Source organism: Erinaceus europaeus, chromosome 10 (assembly GCF_950295315.1).
Source record: "Erinaceus europaeus chromosome 10, mEriEur2.1, whole genome shotgun sequence".
Classification (NCBI taxonomy): Eukaryota; Metazoa; Chordata; class Mammalia; order Eulipotyphla; family Erinaceidae; genus Erinaceus; species Erinaceus europaeus.
In genome coordinates this window covers 70,229,819-70,248,489 of record NC_080171.1, presented here as the reverse complement: position 1 = coordinate 70,248,489, position 18,671 = coordinate 70,229,819, and the positions used below count along the sequence as shown (strand labels likewise).

Genomic DNA, 18,671 nt, shown 5'->3' with positions numbered 1-18,671 from the left:
TTTTAAATGCTGTGGTACTGTAGAATGATACAGAATAAATTTTTTTTAATCGTTTCCTATCACAAATAGGCATGGATAGCAGTTGTGTGCTATTTAAAATGTCATCCCCCACCCCCCCTTTTTTTCCCCCAGTGAATCACCAGCTTCTGGGAAGGACAGGTTTTGAACCTGAAAACTCTTGTCTGTCTGTCTCCAAGTTCACAGGCAGAGCCACAACTCCAGCCGGACCCTGTCTAAAATGTCATCCTAAGTAGTCATGGGCAAAGTAAGAAGTGACTCCCACAAAATAACCTTTTGAAATATTCTAAACCTAAGTTTAAAAAAACAAACCCACTTCACTAAGTACTTCTCAGTTTGTGTACTATGTCATTTAAGTAACTGAGTTATCACAAACATAGAGATGAGACTCAGAAAACATGGACTGCAACACTGGAAAACAACACAAAACTTAGTAATTCCCTACTCTATACCTTCACTTGAAGAATGAGACAAAATTTTATTGACTTATGTATGTATTAATGCACTCTTAAGAGTACAATGATACTTTATAGTTTGGCTTTAACATTTTCTTTCATGTCCTAGACACACAAAGACATTTACTCTTTCAACAAGTATAGGAAATCACATCACTGGTCTTGTTAGACAATAAACAATAACTCACTCCTCTACCCCATTACCACCACTGACAGCAATTAAACAGAAGACCATGACAGATTGGAGCTGCTTAGAACATCATCCCATAAAAAAAAAAATTACACTTTAGATTCATTTTAGAAAAAGAAAAGTTTACTTAGAAATCACAAACACTTAGCAAAGATAAGACATGACACTATTTTCCATATTCTGCAGAATACAATAATTTATAGCTGGCCTAGTACAGTCACATGATAAAATAAATCTAATGGAAGAAAGAATGGTTTATTCTATTTTTCTGCCATTTACCACAACTTAGTAAGTGTATCAGTAAGTACTGGAAGACAGCTGGATAGGAAGATTAGAATCCTAGGGCTGCTTTTAATACACATAATTGTATAACAATATAAAAATAAAAGGTACAGATATACAATTAACATGCAGTTTAAGTAATTATGTTGAAGGAACAAGACAAAATTCAGTGAGTACATTGAAAAAATTGTTAACAATGTTATAATCAGCATATCACGGTATTTACATGGTTTTGAATTTCTTTCTCCTGAAATAATGCTTGGCAAATTAGAACACGTTAAAGCCTACTTCCAGAGCAAGTTTAAAATGAAGGTGAGTGAGGGCAAATGAATGGGAAATTCTATTAGACACTTTTGTATGTATATTAAATCTATTAAAAAGTACCATAGTTTCATCCCTACCTCATAATCTCACAGTTTAAAGCGAATCAATCTGTACTTTGTATCCTATGAATCTGCAAATAGCCCTTGACACATGCTGTCCCACTAAGCACTTCCATGCAGCTGTTTAGAATTGAGATGTGCTTTGAGGGCAAAATACAGACTGAATTTTAAAGACATATTATGGAGGAAAAACAAGGTAGTTGTTCTAAAGGATTTCTATTTATTTTTATCTCTTTCTTTACTTTTCTAACCAGAGCACTCTCCAGTTCTGGCATATGGTAGTACTGGAGACTGAACCTGGGATAATGGAGTCTCTGGCACTAAAGCCTTTTTGCAGAACCATTATGCTATCTCCCTACCCCTAAATTAAATATTATCAAAATCAATTTCACCTATTTCTTAATGTAGCTACTTGACATCTTTAAATTACATATGTAGTTCACTTTTTATTTCTATCAGGCAGTGCTGATAAACCTAAAGTTGTAATATTGGCCTTATATTTTATCATTATACTGTAAGCACTCTGAAGTACTAATTCCCAGAATACCACCATAAGCACATGCTCCACATAACTTTTTATCAATTCATTTTTACTCATCTGCAAAGTATACATTTTAAGTGTAAAAAAGAATGCACAAAATATTTTCCCCATAAAGTGTCAATTACCATATGGTGAGAGATAAAAGAACTTCAAAACAGACTATTACAATGATAGAAAATAGCTTAAGAAAAATAGTGTAATCAGAGTGAAGAAAAGTAGTATCTTCCAGTAAAATAAATTAAACTTATCTTTTATGCACAGGATCTGACCTTGTACCGATAGAATGTGTGTTTAACTTGTCCATTTAATGATAAATCTTAAAACAGCTTTGGTTGCTACTTAAATACTACTCCACGTTTAAAAAATCTTCAATGTAAAATTAACACAAATGGTAATTTCTAAGAAACAGATATATCGCGTTAAAGTTGCTCTGTTAAAGTAAGCAACTGTTTAGTGTTCAAGATACTTAGATAAAAAGATTATTTTAGAAGCTATTAAAACAATCACTGACCACTGTTTATTTTCTTTCTCACCTTCTCTTTCACAGTTTTTGTTATGGAGTGTATAAATATTTGGCATACTTACAATAGCTCATCCCTTTTTTTTTCTTTCCCAAATCAAAACAGTTACTTCTATACTCATGGCATTATTCCTGCAGGAACACCACACATCAAAATACAGTAGTGACCTCAGTCAGAAGCCTCTATCATCATCAGTTATCAAACCTCACCATGAGGCAGTGCCTAATTATACCTGCAATGAACTTTCTGCTTCTCAGAGCTGGGGTTGAAAAGCCTATTCATCTGCTGTTTGAATCTGCACAATATTATTTAATATAAGTTCACTTTTACTGCTACTGCTTTTTCAGACACTGGAAATCAGCCATGCTTTAGGAAGAAACAAACAGAACCCAAAGCAGACAATACTGGCTATGACATAGAAACCCACTGCAGAAGGCCAGTTGTTTTTTCTAGTTTAGTAGCCTATGACAAGACATTTATTACTGTGACTTTCAATAAAAGATAATTTTCCTATCACCTGTCTTCACACCCACGTCCCTACATAAACATGATCTCAGCCTAAAGAAGCCTAATAATCCATGTCAAACAATGTAATTTTTCAATTTTAAACACATCTAAAATATATACTAGTGAAAAGATGACAATATTTTCTTTCTAAAAGCTGTTAGAATTTGTTGTTAGTCATACAACTGACTAAATATTTATTGAGCACCTATGATTGCACTCAATCTATACTCAATTCTTTAACCCATAAGAACAAACAACTGCTCCAGATGCAAGATGACATTTAGAATAATAATATATGAGCACCCCCAAATAGACTGCTATCTAAGTCAGCATGCAGACATATGGAACTCTTCGATCCTGTGACATAAAACTCAAATATATTACTAAATACTTTATAATGATAAACATTAGAACTATGCTGCGGAAGGAAAGTGATTGCCATACATTCAAGTTGGTTTCCTAATGTTATGGTCAAAAAGCCAGGATGTCATTGTTCATAAGCAACGAAAGACTTTATAATATAAATAGTTACACATACACCTTTTTTTTTTTTTTAACTCAGGTATGTGGGCACTTATGTTAGGGTTTCCAACTTTGAGGGGGTTGATGTAAAAAAAGTTATCTGAAATCAAAAAGCTTTTAAGCAAACATTAAAACTAGAAGTCCTTTGGATAAAATTCTCTGTAAAACCACTATATTAATCCCCCAATTTCATTTAGGGTATATCCAAACATTTATGTGTCCTCATGATCATTTTAATTTCACTTATAATCTTAGATAGTTGTGTATCTTCACCTTGTACATTTGAATCAGATAATATATCTTAGGCAAGCAAGATGCTGCATTTTCCAGAAGCTAAAAATGTGAAAAATGGGGCTAAGACAGAGATGAGCCATTTTAAATTTCCTAAACTGTAACAACTGACTTATTGAATCTTCACAAAGTACAAAGCATTATGCATGTAAATAAAACTTGCACCTGAAGTGTACTCTTTCAGGGAAACTGAAATCTTTAAGATGGGGATTGTCAGTCTGAAAACTAACAGTAATCATTTTCCTCAATAGGATTTCCCAAAATTGAGAATTAAGTCAATGAAAATATCCCTGCCTCAACCACACAGGAAAAAAAAATCATATAATCCAGAAATAAATTCAACAGAAGACAAGGGTCAGAGAACATTCAGAAGAGTCATAAAGATCTGGGGCAGTGAGGTGAACAAGGCAGCGATGAGACATCTATAAGCAACAGCTCTGGTGGTGTTTTATAAAAAATACTACCTATAGTAAAATTTTAAGAGCTAGTAATATATTTAGCATATTTTTGCCTTTTATTTTTTTTTTTGCCACTGAATATAAAATTTTGTTCTAAATTTACTAAATCTTCTACACCCTGAGGAATAATAGACCAGTAAAAGAAATGACAGGGTTAGCTACGTGGAACATATTTCTGTCCAGAAAGCACCAATGATATATATTGATAGTATTCTCAGAAGCACAGGGTTTAATCAGCAAGCTCAGCAATGAAGATGTTCTCTACTTATGTGTTTTAGTAAAGCATATGATTTTACAGTATTAACATAGTCTGGTGAGAAATGACAGAAGTCCAAGTTGGGATAGGTTGATTTCTCTCACTCTAGACTTATAACTGATTCAATAGTCTTCTGACTCCACCCACATGGCATATTGCTGCTCTTTAGAAATATGTCAGTTAGTAGTTTTCTGAAAAGCACTTTGGAATCTTTAGCTATAAGTTTTTATTTTTTTATAAAGTTAAATGCTACAGTTTATCTTCTTTCCTAGTGATATTTAAAAGGGAAAATTCCACCTTTCCGTCCTTTTCAGCTATTTTATGTAGGCATAATATGGCAGGGAATTCTTAGTGAGGGAAAGGACATCTATCTGGTCTTTCTTTTAGGGCAGAGTGCTACTGTTTCCCTTTCAATACAAGCTGTACAGGTCTCAGGCAGATCTTTAATTACAGACCTTTGATGCTGGCAAGTTAAAAAAAAGTTACTATAGAGGAAGAATAAATTCTTGGTAGGATGTTTATAATGATAATTAGGGTCCAGGATATAGCATAGTGATAAGAGTCAGTACTACTGTGTTCCAGGAGCTGGGTTTGAGTACTGACACCACACAAAAGCACCATGGACAACACCAGGGTAGCTCCATGGAAGGTGGAGTGGTGCTGTGACAGTCTCTCCTTCTTTCCTCTCTCTAAAAGGATGGGGGGAAAAAAAGCCTTGGTATCAACCATATGTGGGGTCCTGAATTCATTCCTTAGACAGAAACATTCTCTCACACACTCTCTCCCTTTCAATCTCTCTCTCAATCTCTCTTTCTTTCAATGCAATACACAACAAAGTGACCTACCTGCTCCTAAAAGTACCTTATATTATAGGATAATATACTTTATGGGGCCACACCTGGTAACTAATGAACAATCAACTGTGTGATACAACATCCAGCATGTTTGCTACTTTTAAATATAACTTAATCCCCCAACCCCAAATATAAGAAAGGCACTCAAATTAACACAGTACATAGTTTTTTTTTTTTTTTGAAAGACACTGCGATGCAAATAAATTTCTCAGAGCTGTTTTTCCTACTCACTGCCTTCATGACAGTAGATCCACCTAAGCTTCCCTGTGCTCAACAATTCTCCATCAAACAAGTGGAAGGATGTTACAGAGAACACCCAGGTGTGACAGGCCTGGCTCATAGGGCTTATACAGTTCTATCAGAGAACCTTATCCTGAAGCCAAAAGGTTCAGCTGTTACAAATGCCATTCAAATTTTCTAGCGTACATAAAGTATCTTGACATTTTAAAATCTTTCTAGTAGCAAAATAACTATAAGTTTACAGGATTCCTTTTAACCAATTAAAAAAGAAGACTTTATGTCATTTCCTTTTATAACTTTGTAGCATCTTCTGCCATTCAGGAGAATTAAGACAGAAACTAGAATGTATAGTAAGTGGTAGTTGTACTCCAATATTATAAGCTCCTTGTCAGATCTTGTGCTGTAGAAGAGAAAACTGGTATTTGTTCTCAATAGTATTAATAATTCTCTTTGGATGCACACACATATATGTCTCAACAAACATGAACTGAGATGATGTGAATAAATCTAAAGGAAAAAATGTCTACCACCATGTATGCTTGCCTACACAATACCTTATTAGTCTACTAACTTGTTTCCACATCTTGCATCATCATATAAGCCCTTAGTGAAGATTTAAGTTACTTTCACTAGTGGCATTCTCTACACATTCAGCCCTACTACTAATAAAATCTCTAACTGAAGTTAGAACTGTACCACAGGAATAAGAAATATGACTAAAGGATTGGGCCCAAAGTTTTCAAGAGGTATTAAGTACTAAAATCTAGAGAACAAAAAGGGGATATTCACAGGTATTAAACCCTGACATTTAAAACTGACTCACAGGTTTAAGAAATATCTAGAAAGTTCACAGTTCCAAGTTAGGGGAAGGAAAACAGAGAAGCATAAAAAGACTATCCACACACTGACACAGATCAACCAGTCTCTGAAATTAAAACATCTCTTTCAATGCCTCTGGCTCTGTCCTTCAACATCAAAAATAAACAGAATGTAGTGTTCCTAATAGAAATAAGCTTTATTAGCTCTACACTTTTTTTTTGGTAGAGGCAGAAAGGTGGAGAGAGAGAGGGAGAGTGGGCATGGGGGGAGGAGGGGAATGAGAAGGAGAGAGGAGGAGAAGAGGTGGGGAGAAAGTAGAGAGGAGAGAGAGACACCACAGCACTGAAGTTTTCTTCAATGCAGTGGGGGTAGAGCTTGAACCTGGGTTGTGTATATGGTAAAGTAGCACACTAGCCAAGTGAGTTATTTGCTGGCTCACTCTATATGAAATTCTTAGTATGCATTAACATACAGTCATGTGATAGAGTTGCATTTATTGACTGGTCTTTAACAAATTTAAACAAGGTATTTAAATGAATAAATGAAATTATCCTATAGATGCAATAGCTCCCCTGAAGTTAGAATACATCATTCATTCACTTTAATCTATCAATTTTTCATTCATAATTACTCATACCTTATTCTTTCCCTTTTTCAATTAGTCATCCATTAATTTAAAAAATATATGATGAGTCTTCACAGTGTGCAAGGCACAGAGTAGAATCTGGCAATACATTACCAAGGTAGGTATGCCAATGGGGGGAAGGGAAGATGAAGTCTGGGAGGTGGTGCAGTAGATAAAGTACTCAACTCTGAAGCATGAGGTTCCAAGTTCAAGCCCCAGGATTGCATATGCCAGAGTGATGGTCTGGTTCTCTCTCTCTCATTAGTAAATGCATCATTTTTCCTTTTTTTTTTTTTTTTAATTAGAGGTGAAGTGAATGGGGTAGTCAAAGAGATTTATAGGTATTATTGCTTTTTTGTTGTTGTTAGGAGTTATTCTTGATTCACAGGACAATATGGTGGTTTACTGTTCTTCCAATGACAGTTTGATGAAATATGTACCAACCTTTTTCTTTTTCTTCACACATAAAAAAATAAGTGAAGATTAGGAAGTCCCTGAAAACAGATAGGACTTTTCTACTGCATGGGAGCTCTGTTAGTCAGATATTATCATGCTAGTGACTTTAGATGTCAAACCATTAAAAAACAATAAAAAAACAAAACAAAACAAAACAAAACAAAAAAAACACACAACCAACCAACCAAACAAAAAGCACCTAAAACCACAATCATATAGAACAATACTAAATTTTTCTGTGAATGAACACTTAAAATGCTAATTTTAGAAATAAAGTAGCACATAAAAGCCACATGCAAACAATATCCTTTGGGTATTTGTATTTCTATCCCCTACTTAAAAACTTTATTAGGAAGACAAAAGACTAAGATATATTAAAGGAGTGCATGGCTTCATGGGGGAGGGGCTAAGAGCCTTAAAACACATGAAGATAGCTAACATCGAAGATGGATACAATGTTCCGTGGAAGGCTTAAGGAAGTCTGGAGCACTGTAAAAATATAGGTGATACTGTCTACAGACAATATCAACAGGGTATTGTCTATAGGTTAAGTCCTGACACTTACTTCAGTGCATAAGAGATTATATTACTTGGGATACTTAAATTGATGCTTAGAAAAAGGTTAATACCAAGTGAGGTCAGAGCTTGGCAACATGTATTAATGGGTTGGGTAGACTCTTCCCTGTCTGTGCAGTAACATACAGAATTCCTCCCCTCATCCCACTAGGCCCTGTAGGTGCTGAAAACCAAACTGATGATTTTACACAGAAGTCTCCAAAAGACTTTGAGGTATTTGATTTAAAATATACTTTCTACACAGTCATGGGATTATTTTCTCATCTAATTACTAGAAAATATGAAAAGGTAATTTTTTTGCCATGAGAGAAGAATGACTTCTGTCAATAGAGATCAATTTGGACAATTTTTCTGATGTTTCAAAATCTCATTTGATGGCCTGTCATTCAACAAAAAAGAGCCTGCTCTTTTTTTCTGCACCTACCTCAAATTCAGGGTGTTGAGAGAGGACAGGTTTGTCTTTCCCTACATCTATCTGTCTTCTCATCTGACCCAGCAAGAAGGAAGCAAGGTGGTCACACATGCCACTAATAAATTGCATTCTACATATCCCCAGGTTAAAAGATTGCTTCTACAATTAAGGGAATTATTAGAGGGATTGTATTTAATGGGGCATGACATTCATTGGAAATAAGGAGAAGAGTATTTTCAGTCTATATCCCTCATATAAGACTGGCAAGAAAAAAATAACAAAAATTAAAAGTTGTGTAAAATATGTAAGAGGTTGGGGGAAATACAGAGAATGGCATATGGGGAAAAGAAAAAGATTACCTATAAAGAAAAAAATGGGATAAGAATATAGACATTACTGCCCCTTCCCCCATTGCTACATCACTGACCTGAAAAACCCAGCCCTTGTTATTAAAAAGATAAGATACAGCTATAAGGTAGATACTTTGGTACCTCATCCCTGATAAGTTTAGTATTAATTGTTTTTCATTATTTTATTTTTTAAAGATAAAAACTGAAGAACTAAACCTTCAAAACTATTCATTAACCTTGGCTTTTGCCAACAATTTTTTTTTAACAATCACTTAATAAAATTTTGTAGTTTATCCAGTGTATATGCAATAACTTAATTTTTAAAAAGGAAACCTTTATGGGTTTATTTCTATGCATATTTTGCTCATTTTTCATAGTGAATTTGGAAAAAGATAGGTAGTTAATAACTGAAAATGGCATTCTGGGTTTCTAAAAAGTTTTCTAATAAGGGCTAACAAATGCTTTTGGCATATACTAAATTTGAGGTAAAAACAATCTATCAAAACTAGTAATAAAAATAATTTTCCAGTACTGCTATTAAATAAACTTTCTGTTTTTTTTTAAATAATAGTTTTAAAAATGAGTTACATTAGAAGCATGTTTTTCATACAAATCCCAATATATCTGACTTTGGTGGTTTGTAACTTGAGCAGAACATGCTAAAGAAAAAAAAATTGTACTTTCACATATCCATCCATCTGTCCATCTGATCCTCAAAATAATTAGGTCAAGAAATTTTCCATGTTTTGTTCTAAAACTGAACTACAACATAAAAATTTTAAATTAAAAGATATTAGCCTATGTAACAGTTTAGATATGTGAACCAATTAGGAAAACAAAATTAAAAGTCTCACATACAGAAATATAAAGGATGAGAAGCTACAAAGAAAAACATTAAGTATCACTGCTTAGCAGAAAGAAACTGCATAATTATATTACCCCTAAAAGATTGCCAGTTCTTAGTAAAATAAATTTAAAGTTACTTTGGATTTTTAACCTAAAGATAAAGAACATAGCCAACAATAGCAAACAACCCATGCAACTCTGCAAGTAGAAAGGAAAGTAATATTGCACTAAAACAAGGTAGCTTGCAGGAGGAATCCGCTTATTTCATTGACTCAAAGTAGCCAGCCATTTTCTGTATGCATTGGCAAACCTGGCCTGCTCTACATTCTGGCAGGTGGACAATACTTGATCGATGAACCTGTGCTCCATTTCCAGGTCTAGAGAATCTGGAGCAGGGGTCCGCTTGAGGCGTTTGGTTTCCTGCGAGTAGCCTTGCTTGCTAAAGTAACTCATTCCATCTACCTCCATTGCCTGAGAAGTGTGGGGGATGCCTGGACTGAGGTGTGAGTCATTGGAAGTCCCCCCAGGGCTGTCTGCAGGCAGTTGGTTCACACTGTGTGGAAATCTACCATTCAAGTGATGCTGAAGGTAGAAAACATGCCGTCTGTGAAAGGAGAAGGAAAAAAAGAGAAAACATTGGAAGATTCAATCAAACTTAAAATGAACAAAACCCCAAAATTAGGAGACAACTTTAAAACCCAAGTTTCCTGATCTTTTATAGTCCAGAGTTAGCTACAGGAAGGAGGAATTTCTGTACATCTGAAGAAATAATTTCTAGTCCCATTTACTGGTTTGTGAAAAAAGAATAGATCCTCCACACTGAGGTTTTCTTTCTTTTCTTCTTCTTTTTCTAATAGTGTTGGCTGAATCGATGATAATTACTTGAAGTTGTTACTCTTTTACTGATGATGTCAGAAATAGGTTTCAGTCCAATCTCTACTATAAATTTGAATACAAAACCAAACTAGAAAGTTAACCTCACTGATATTCTGAAAGACATGATTCAGAAAAGAGGATCAGGTGGTTTTTCAAGAGGCTTAACTCTAGCCAATACTTTCCTTAATAAGAACAGATCTGCTGTAGTTATCTGGAAAGCAGCTGATCTTTCCCATAAATCCATCACTGCAGTCTCATTATGCAGTAGTGGTATGTTGGACTCTGAGCAAAACATGTTAAAAGATACGAGTTCCTGTTCGTTTTCTTAAGAAACAGTTTCCTGCCTCTAAAGCCATTTGGAGTTACCTGTAAAAATGAAGATCTACAACAATAATAAGTACAAGAACAATAAAGCAAGGGCAACAAAAGGGGGGAAAAAGCAAATTAAAAAAATTAAAAAAAAGATCTATGTGACTAGCACATAGACTGACTCCGCTATTTACACATCAACTGTCCCCACTAAACTACATAGATTTATATTTACAAATCTTAAGTCCTTAGGAGACAATTATATTCATTCTCCCTGAAGTCTAGAGTAAACAGGAAGCATAGCATGTAGTCACTTTATAGAGGATACAGCTTAAAGGATAGCAGACAGGGAGGTAGCTTAGTGAGCAGAGTGCAGACTAGTCTATGTGCGACAGTCCTACAAGCCATCCCCAGAAGTGCATATGCTGGAGTAGTACTCTGGTGTTTCTCACTCTCATAAAAGTAAACAAACAAATCTTATGGGGTGGGGGTGAAGGTATGAAGGGCAGTTAAGCTGGCTAAAGGCAATGAATCAGTAGTAGAAAACTGGCCTGTATCATACAGGTCATCCCAGCAATCTCTTCTCCTATACCCCACCCCAAACTTCAATTAAACTTTATATGAACAAGGAAGTTTCTATTCTGCAAAGTATAAATGAACCTTTTAAAAATCTTTGAAGTCTTGTTATTAATATGCCTAAATATGAAATAGCAACAACAAATCTATAAAATTAGTACAAATAATTTGCAAGTTATGATCTTCCCTAAAGAAAATATGGAGCCCCCAGCTCCCCACCTGCAGGGGGGGGGTCGCTTCACAAGCGGTCAAGCAGGTAAAAAAAAAAAATACAGAATCTCTTGTTTTTATGAGAATTAGAAAGCTCTGTATTTATGAAAGTGCAAAAGAATTCTCTTCTACCTTCCAAATAGCTTTAACATGCAATATACTAGCTGAGCAGATCTCAAATGGCTTATAAAAACTAGACTGGAAAAAGAGGGAAAAATCTCAACAATGTATACAATATACACACATATTTTAAATACTTCTTATCTAGTACAGGGAAGTATTTTGTCTACAAACAAAATCCTATAGGCTTCAGCAGAATCTGTATTTATAAAGATGGAGAAGCCTCCAACTAGAAAATGACCTAAAATAAATCAATAGAGGGGTTCTAATACCTGAACTTCATTTAAGCTTGAAAATTGCTTTACTTGGTGTATTGCACCAAAGTAAAAGACTCTGGGGTGGATGTGGGGGGGGGGGAGAGTACAGGTCCAAAAAGGATGACAGAGGACCTAGTGGGGGTTGTATTGTTATGTGGGAAACTGAGAAATGTTATGCATGTACAAACTATTGTATTTACTATCAAATGTAAAACATTAACCCCCCAATAAAGAAATTAAAAAAAAAAAGAAAGAAAACTGCTTTACTATGAAATACACTGAGAACTGGGTTATAAAGTTGCTGCTAATTCTCTCTCACTCATCCCATTCCACTTCCAAAAGATATACCTAAGAAACTATTTCTCAGGCTCTGATCAGTATCAACCCTGATTAGGCATCAAATTTGTCTGCAGGGTTTTGTTCTTGTTCATTTGTTTGCTTAGCAGCATGTCTTTCCCATTCCAGATATGCTAACTATAAGGATCTCCAGGGAGGAAGCTGAGATACTTTTACTTCTATTTCGTGAGAAACAAAGGTTATTCCTTATGCAGTCAAGACTAGATTTAATAGAATTTAATATCAGCAACCACAGAGGATAAGGAGACTTCTCCAAACTCCCTCAGGCAATGCTTTACAAAAAGATCAGCACACTTACCAAAGCAGGCAAAAGAAAGATGTAATATTTTCTGTAACTTTCACAGATGTGTGTGATTTCATACAGTAAACAACATTTCCTTTCTCTTACCTGTGACACCAAAGGGTTTCATGTCCTGGGTAGGAATCAATAAGATCAGTACTGAATTCAACTTCTTCATCTAGAAGATGGGGAAGATTTATCCTTGTTTCTTCTGTTGAAGATGCTTTTCCTTCATTTCCTGGAGGAACTAGGGCTTGCTCATTTCTCAAAGAATTGTGTTCCAACACAGGACCATCGATCACAGTTTGGCTAATCAAAGACTTTAATAAAAACTGGCGGTAGTGAAATCCACTGTGGTCTGAAACATGCATGGAGGCCCAATGTTTTGTAGAAGATAGTTCATCAAGAAGAATCTTGAAGGAAAAAAAAAAGTGAGAAGAGCAATTGCCAAAGCTTTTTTCATTCTCCATTAACACCTGTATTTCTGTTTCCTGATTTCTTTGTTTGTTAACATCATCCTACCTAGGTTGGGAATGCAGTTCAGAGGTAGGTTGCATGCCTCATGTGTGAGGTCCTAGATTCAATGCCCTAAACCACAAACACAAATCATTTACACCAATATTGTATAAATTATGTCCAAAGCTGTGCTGTCACTTTGTAGGAGTTGAGTAAATGCTATCCCTTATGAAGTTAAGGGACAGGACTAGTGAATAGCTCACTTGTACAGTGTGCTGCTTTTTGCCATTGCATGACCCAGGTTTAAGCCCAGCCCCTGCCTCACTGAAGGAAGCATAAGTGCTGTAAACTCTACCTCCCTCTCTTAAAAAAAAAAAAAAAGTTAAAGGATATGTGTTGCATGTAAATATATATATATATGTATATATATATATATTTACATATTTCCCCCAGGGTTATCGCTGGGGCTCTTATAAATGTACTGCTCCTGATAGCCATTTTTTCCATTTTGTTGCTGTTATTATTGCTGTTGTTGTTGAATAGGACAGAGAGAATTCAAGAGAGGAGGGGAAGACAGAGAAAGGAAGAGAAAGACACCTGCAGACCTGCTTCACCACTTGTGAAGCGACTCCTCTGCAAGAGGGGAGCTGGAGGCTTCGCACTATGTGTGTTTAACCAAGTGTGCTACCGCCTGACCCCCGACATGTAAGTATTTAAGGATATCATTCTCTGTCTGAATCTTTGAAGGATCACATCTTTTTTTCTTTGCTTCCAGGATTATTGCTGGGGCTTGGTGCTGGCACTATGAGTCTACTGCTCCTAGCAGCCATTTTTTCCCATTTTGTTTGATAGGACAGACAGAAACTGAGAGAGGCTGGAGAAATAGAGAGGGACAGAGAAAGCTAGACACTTGAAGGCATGCTTCACCTCTGTAAAGCATTCCCCCTGCAGGTGGGGAGTCAAGGGCTCAAACCCAGATCCTTGAGCTTAGTGCCATGTTTGCATAACTGGGTGCACTGACTGGCTCCCAGATAACATCTTAATAGTCATGCATAGAATAAAAGTAAATTAGAAAATGTTGAATATTTGAGTTTTTTAAAAAAATTATTATTGGATAGAGATAGAGAGAAGTTGAAAGGGGAGGGGGAGGTAAAGGGGGAGAGACAGAGACACCTGCAGCTCTACTTCACTACTACTCGTGAAGCTTTTCCCCTGCAGGCGGGGACCAGGGGCTTGAACCTGGGTCCTTGCACACTGTAATATATTTGCTAACCATGTGTACCACCGCCTGCCCCCAAATATCAGAGTTTTTACAAGTAATGCTGATGTTGAAGGGAGAAGAGAGATCAAGAAATTAGTTTGATGTAACTCATAGCAGTACTTATCAAGAGCTCACCAGTTTTAACTCATTTAGTCAAAATCACTTATTGCTTTATGGTTTTCTATAAACAGGTAGAACAAATCTCAGCACTGAATTGTTTATTTGTTTGTTTATTTATTTATTTATTTATTTATTACCAGAGCACTGCTTATCTCTGGCTTATGGCAGTATGGAGGACTAATCTGGGACTTCAGAACCTAAAGCATGAAAATCTCTCCCAGTCCCAGCACTGAATTGCTTAGATCTTTGTGTGACCAATTTCTGCAAACTAAAGAGTTTTAAGTGGAATGATAAAAAAGTAAATAGGATATAAAAAGATAAATTTGGCAGTGTCTTGGGCAGGTAGCAAATGCAAATAGATTTCATCAGTGAAAAGTGCATTGATGGCCTCTTCAAATTTTCAGACCATGTAAAGGAAAGACATGCTTTTAAACAGTGAACAATATAGGTAACATAGTGCCAGTGTATAGGGTCCTACATACACATATATATAACAATATATCAAGATAAATGTCTTTACTCTCAGTTCTTTTTCTTTTTAGAATTTTATTTTTTTGATAGACACAGATAGGCAGAAGAGAGTGAAAGAGATCATAGCACTGAAGCTTCCTTCAATGTGTTAATGGCTATGCTCAAAGCTATGTTGCACACATGGCAAAGAAACACTCAAGTGAGCTATTTCACTGAGCTCAGTTTTTTCTCTTTCCCTCTTCTGAAACTCCATGGTTCTTTCTTGTGTTTTGCCACACCAATTATACAATTTTCTGCATATCGCTTCGTCCCTACTAAATTCTACAACATATTAATTCCTAATTGTTATTTCCATCACCCTGTATACAGGGACATCATAGTGGATACAAGTATTTTATAGATAAATAAATCAACAATTTAATAAAAATGAGTAAGATTAGTTTCAGCTAGGAGGGTTGAGTTTTATAAATGAAATTCTTAAACATCTTTAAATTCTAATGAGTTTATTCAAAGTTATAAAAATTAAGTCCCCTGCACAACTATAAGCCAGAGCTAAGCAGTGTTCTGGTTAAAAAAAACAAAAACAAAACAAAAAAACCCACAACTCTATAAAACAAAAGACCTGTGAGCTGGAAGACAGCAATACAAACAATGCAAAAATAAAGCACATAAGGTGGGGGCACTAAACAAAACAAAACAGAAAGACCCTGTAACAGTGACTACTTATGAGGTAGCAGGGAGTATACCAAAAAAAAAAAAAAAAAAGAAAAGAAAAAGAAAAAAGGGCAGGGATAAAAAGCATAATGGGGTATGCAAAGAGACACTAATGCTTGACACTAATGCTCCAAAGTCCCAGGTTCAGTCCCCCTCTCCCCTCCACCAAGAAATAGAGCTGAGTAGTGCTCTGGGAAGGAAAAAAAAAAAGTGAGTTATCGAAGTCATAAAATTTATCCATTTATTATTTACTTTCTCATTTCATCACTCTGGCTAACTTTTTCAGATATTTACACATAAACACCCCCCCACACACACACACACCCAGTCTGGCCATGTGCAAACACAGGGATTGAACCTATGGCTTAAGGTCTGCAAAACATGCCCTAGAGCTGAGTCACTTCTCTTACCCATAAAAATGTGAGCTTCTCAGAAATGGAAAAGCTTTTTCATCTGATTTAAAAATTAAGCAAAATAACATGAGGTGGACGGAGACCTGGGAAATACTAATCTTAAGGTTACTATATACTATAGTACCTAAAGAATAGCCTTGCATAATTTAGGTTATACTACAGCAGCTTTTTTCTTAACTGCTGCTGCTGTTTGTTATTATACACTGAAAGGAATACTAAGTTTTTTTTTTCTATCTTTTAAAAAATTTCTTTATTGGGGAATTAATGTTTTACATTCTACAGTAAATACAATACATGCATAACATGTCCCAGTTTTCCATATCACAACAACCCCCACTAGGTCTTCTATCATCCTTCTTGGATGTGTATTCTCCCCACCCACCCACCCCAAAGTCTTTTAACTTTGGTGCAATACGTCAATTCCAGTTCAGGTTCTATTTGTGTTTTCTTTCTGATCTTGTTTTTCAACTTCTGCCTGAGAGTGAGATCATCCCACATTCATCCTTCTGTTTCTGACTTATTTCACTTAACATGAATTTTTCAAGGTCCATCCAAGATCAGCTGAAAATGGTAAAGTTACCATTTTTTATAGCTGAGTCCATTGTATACATATATACCACAACTTGCTCAGTCACTCATCTGTTGTTGAACACCTTGGGTTGCTTCTAGGTTTTGGCTATTTCAAATTGTGCTGCCAAGAACATAGGTGTACACAGATCTTTTTGGATGGGTGTGTTGGGTTCCTTAGGATATATTCCCAGGAGAGGAATTGCAGGATAGGTCCATTTCTAGCCTTCCGAGAGTTCTCCACAGACTGCTCTCCACAGAGGTTGGACCAATTGACATTCCCACCAGCAGTGCAAGAGGGTTCCTTTGACCCCACACTCTCTCCAGCATTTGCTGCTGTTACCTTTTCTGATGTTTGACACTGTCACAGGAGTAAAGTGATATCTCACTGTTGTCTTTATTTTCATTTCTCTGACAATCTGAGAAATGGAGCACTTTTTCATGTGTTTCTCAGCCTTTTGGATCTCTTCTGTAGTGAATATTCTGTCCATGTTCTCTCCTCATTTTTGGATGGGGTTATTAGTTTTCTTGTGGTTGAGATTTGCAAGTTCTTTATATATTCTAGTTATTAGCCTTTAGTCTGATGTATGGCATATAAAGATCTCCCATTCTGTGAGGGGTCTCTTGGTTTGGGTAGTAGTTTCTTTAGCTGTGCAGAAGCTTTTTAATTTGATGTAGTCCCATAGGTTTATGCTTGCCTTAGTCTTTTGTAACTGAATTTGTTTCACTGAAGATGTCTTTAAAGTTATGCAGAAAAGAGTTTTGCCAATATTTTCCTCTAAGTATCTGATAGTTTGTGGTCTAACACCTAAGTTCTTGTTCTACTTGGAATTTACTTTTGTATTTGGTGAAATATAGCAGTACTTATCAAGAGCTCATCAGTTTTAACTCCTTTAGTCAAAATCACTTATTGCTATATGGTTTTCTATAAATAGGTAGAACAAATTTCAGCACTGAATTGTTTATTTATTTATTTTTTTACCAAAGCACTGCTTATCTCTGGTTTATGGCAGTATGGAGGACTAATCTGGGACTTCAGAACCTAAAGCATGAAAATCTTTTGCATAATCACTATGGTATCCTCTCCCAGTCCCAGCACTGAATTGCTTGCTTAGATCTTTGTGTGACCAATTTCTGCAAACTAAAGAGTTTTAAGTGGAATGATAAAAATAAATAGGATTTAAAAAGATAAATTTGGCAGTGTCTTGGGCAGGTAGCAAATGCAAATAGATTATTTTGAGAAGAAAGAACAGAGCTGGAGGCATCACACTGCCAGATCTCAAATTGTATTATAGGGCTGTTGTCATCAAAACTGCTTGGTACTGGAACATGAATAGACACACTGACCAGTGGAACAGAATTGAGAGCCGGGACATCTAGTCTTTGACATATGAACATCTAATCTTTAACAAAGGTGCCCAGACTATTAAATGGGGAAAGCAGAGAGTCTCTTCAGCAATGGGGTTGGAAAAAATTGGGTTAAAACATGCAGAAGAATGAAACTGAACCATTATATTTCTGGGAGGTCTGGCTTTTATAATTGCTTTGCTAGTCATGGGTGTTGATAGGTCAATCCATACACTCAGCTCGTTTCTATCTTTCCCTAGTGGGGTAGGACTCTGGAGAGGTGGGGTTCCAGGTTCATTTGCGTGGTCCTTAAGTTCTTAATATGCACGAAGTACTTTCCAGAAGGGCTGTAAAACTTAAATCCCCACTGAAAGAACATGCTAATATCTGTTTCCTAAATTTCTTACTTTAATTTCTGCTCATTTGATAGTTAGGAAAACTGGTCTTATTGTTTCATTAGTTACCTTAAAGCTAAATATTTCTTCTCATTCATTTTTGTTGGTTTTACTTAATTTAATTCCACCTTACAAATCGCCTAATTTATTATTTGTGGCAGCCATTTTCCTTATGGCTTTGTAGAGATCTTCATTATAGATGGTAAAAGTATGTTATAAATATTTTTTTCTTAACATATTTCTGCCACTGATTTTTTTAAATCCATCTTTTCTCCACATAGTTGTTTACTTTATTTAGGATTTAGTTTGGTAAATGAAATTAGAATCTAAATTACTTTCT

At 35.7% G+C, this 18,671-nt stretch overlaps 1 protein-coding gene across 1 annotated transcript in view; it reads right to left on the bottom strand.

The window, feature by feature from the left end:
* Positions 1 to 764: 764 nt before the first annotated feature.
* PTAR1 (protein prenyltransferase alpha subunit repeat containing 1) overlaps positions 765 to 18,671 on the bottom strand; it is a 63,288-nt gene continuing 45,381 nt past the window's right edge. Inside the window, exons 6-7 of the mRNA XM_060199732.1 lie at positions 12,696 to 13,000; positions 765 to 10,206 (exon numbers count right to left, since the gene is read on the bottom strand). Coding sequence (XP_060055715.1) covers positions 9,867 to 10,206; positions 12,696 to 13,000 — 645 coding nt within the window. The 3' untranslated portion in view covers positions 765 to 9,866. The remainder of the gene's footprint in view (positions 10,207 to 12,695; positions 13,001 to 18,671) is intronic.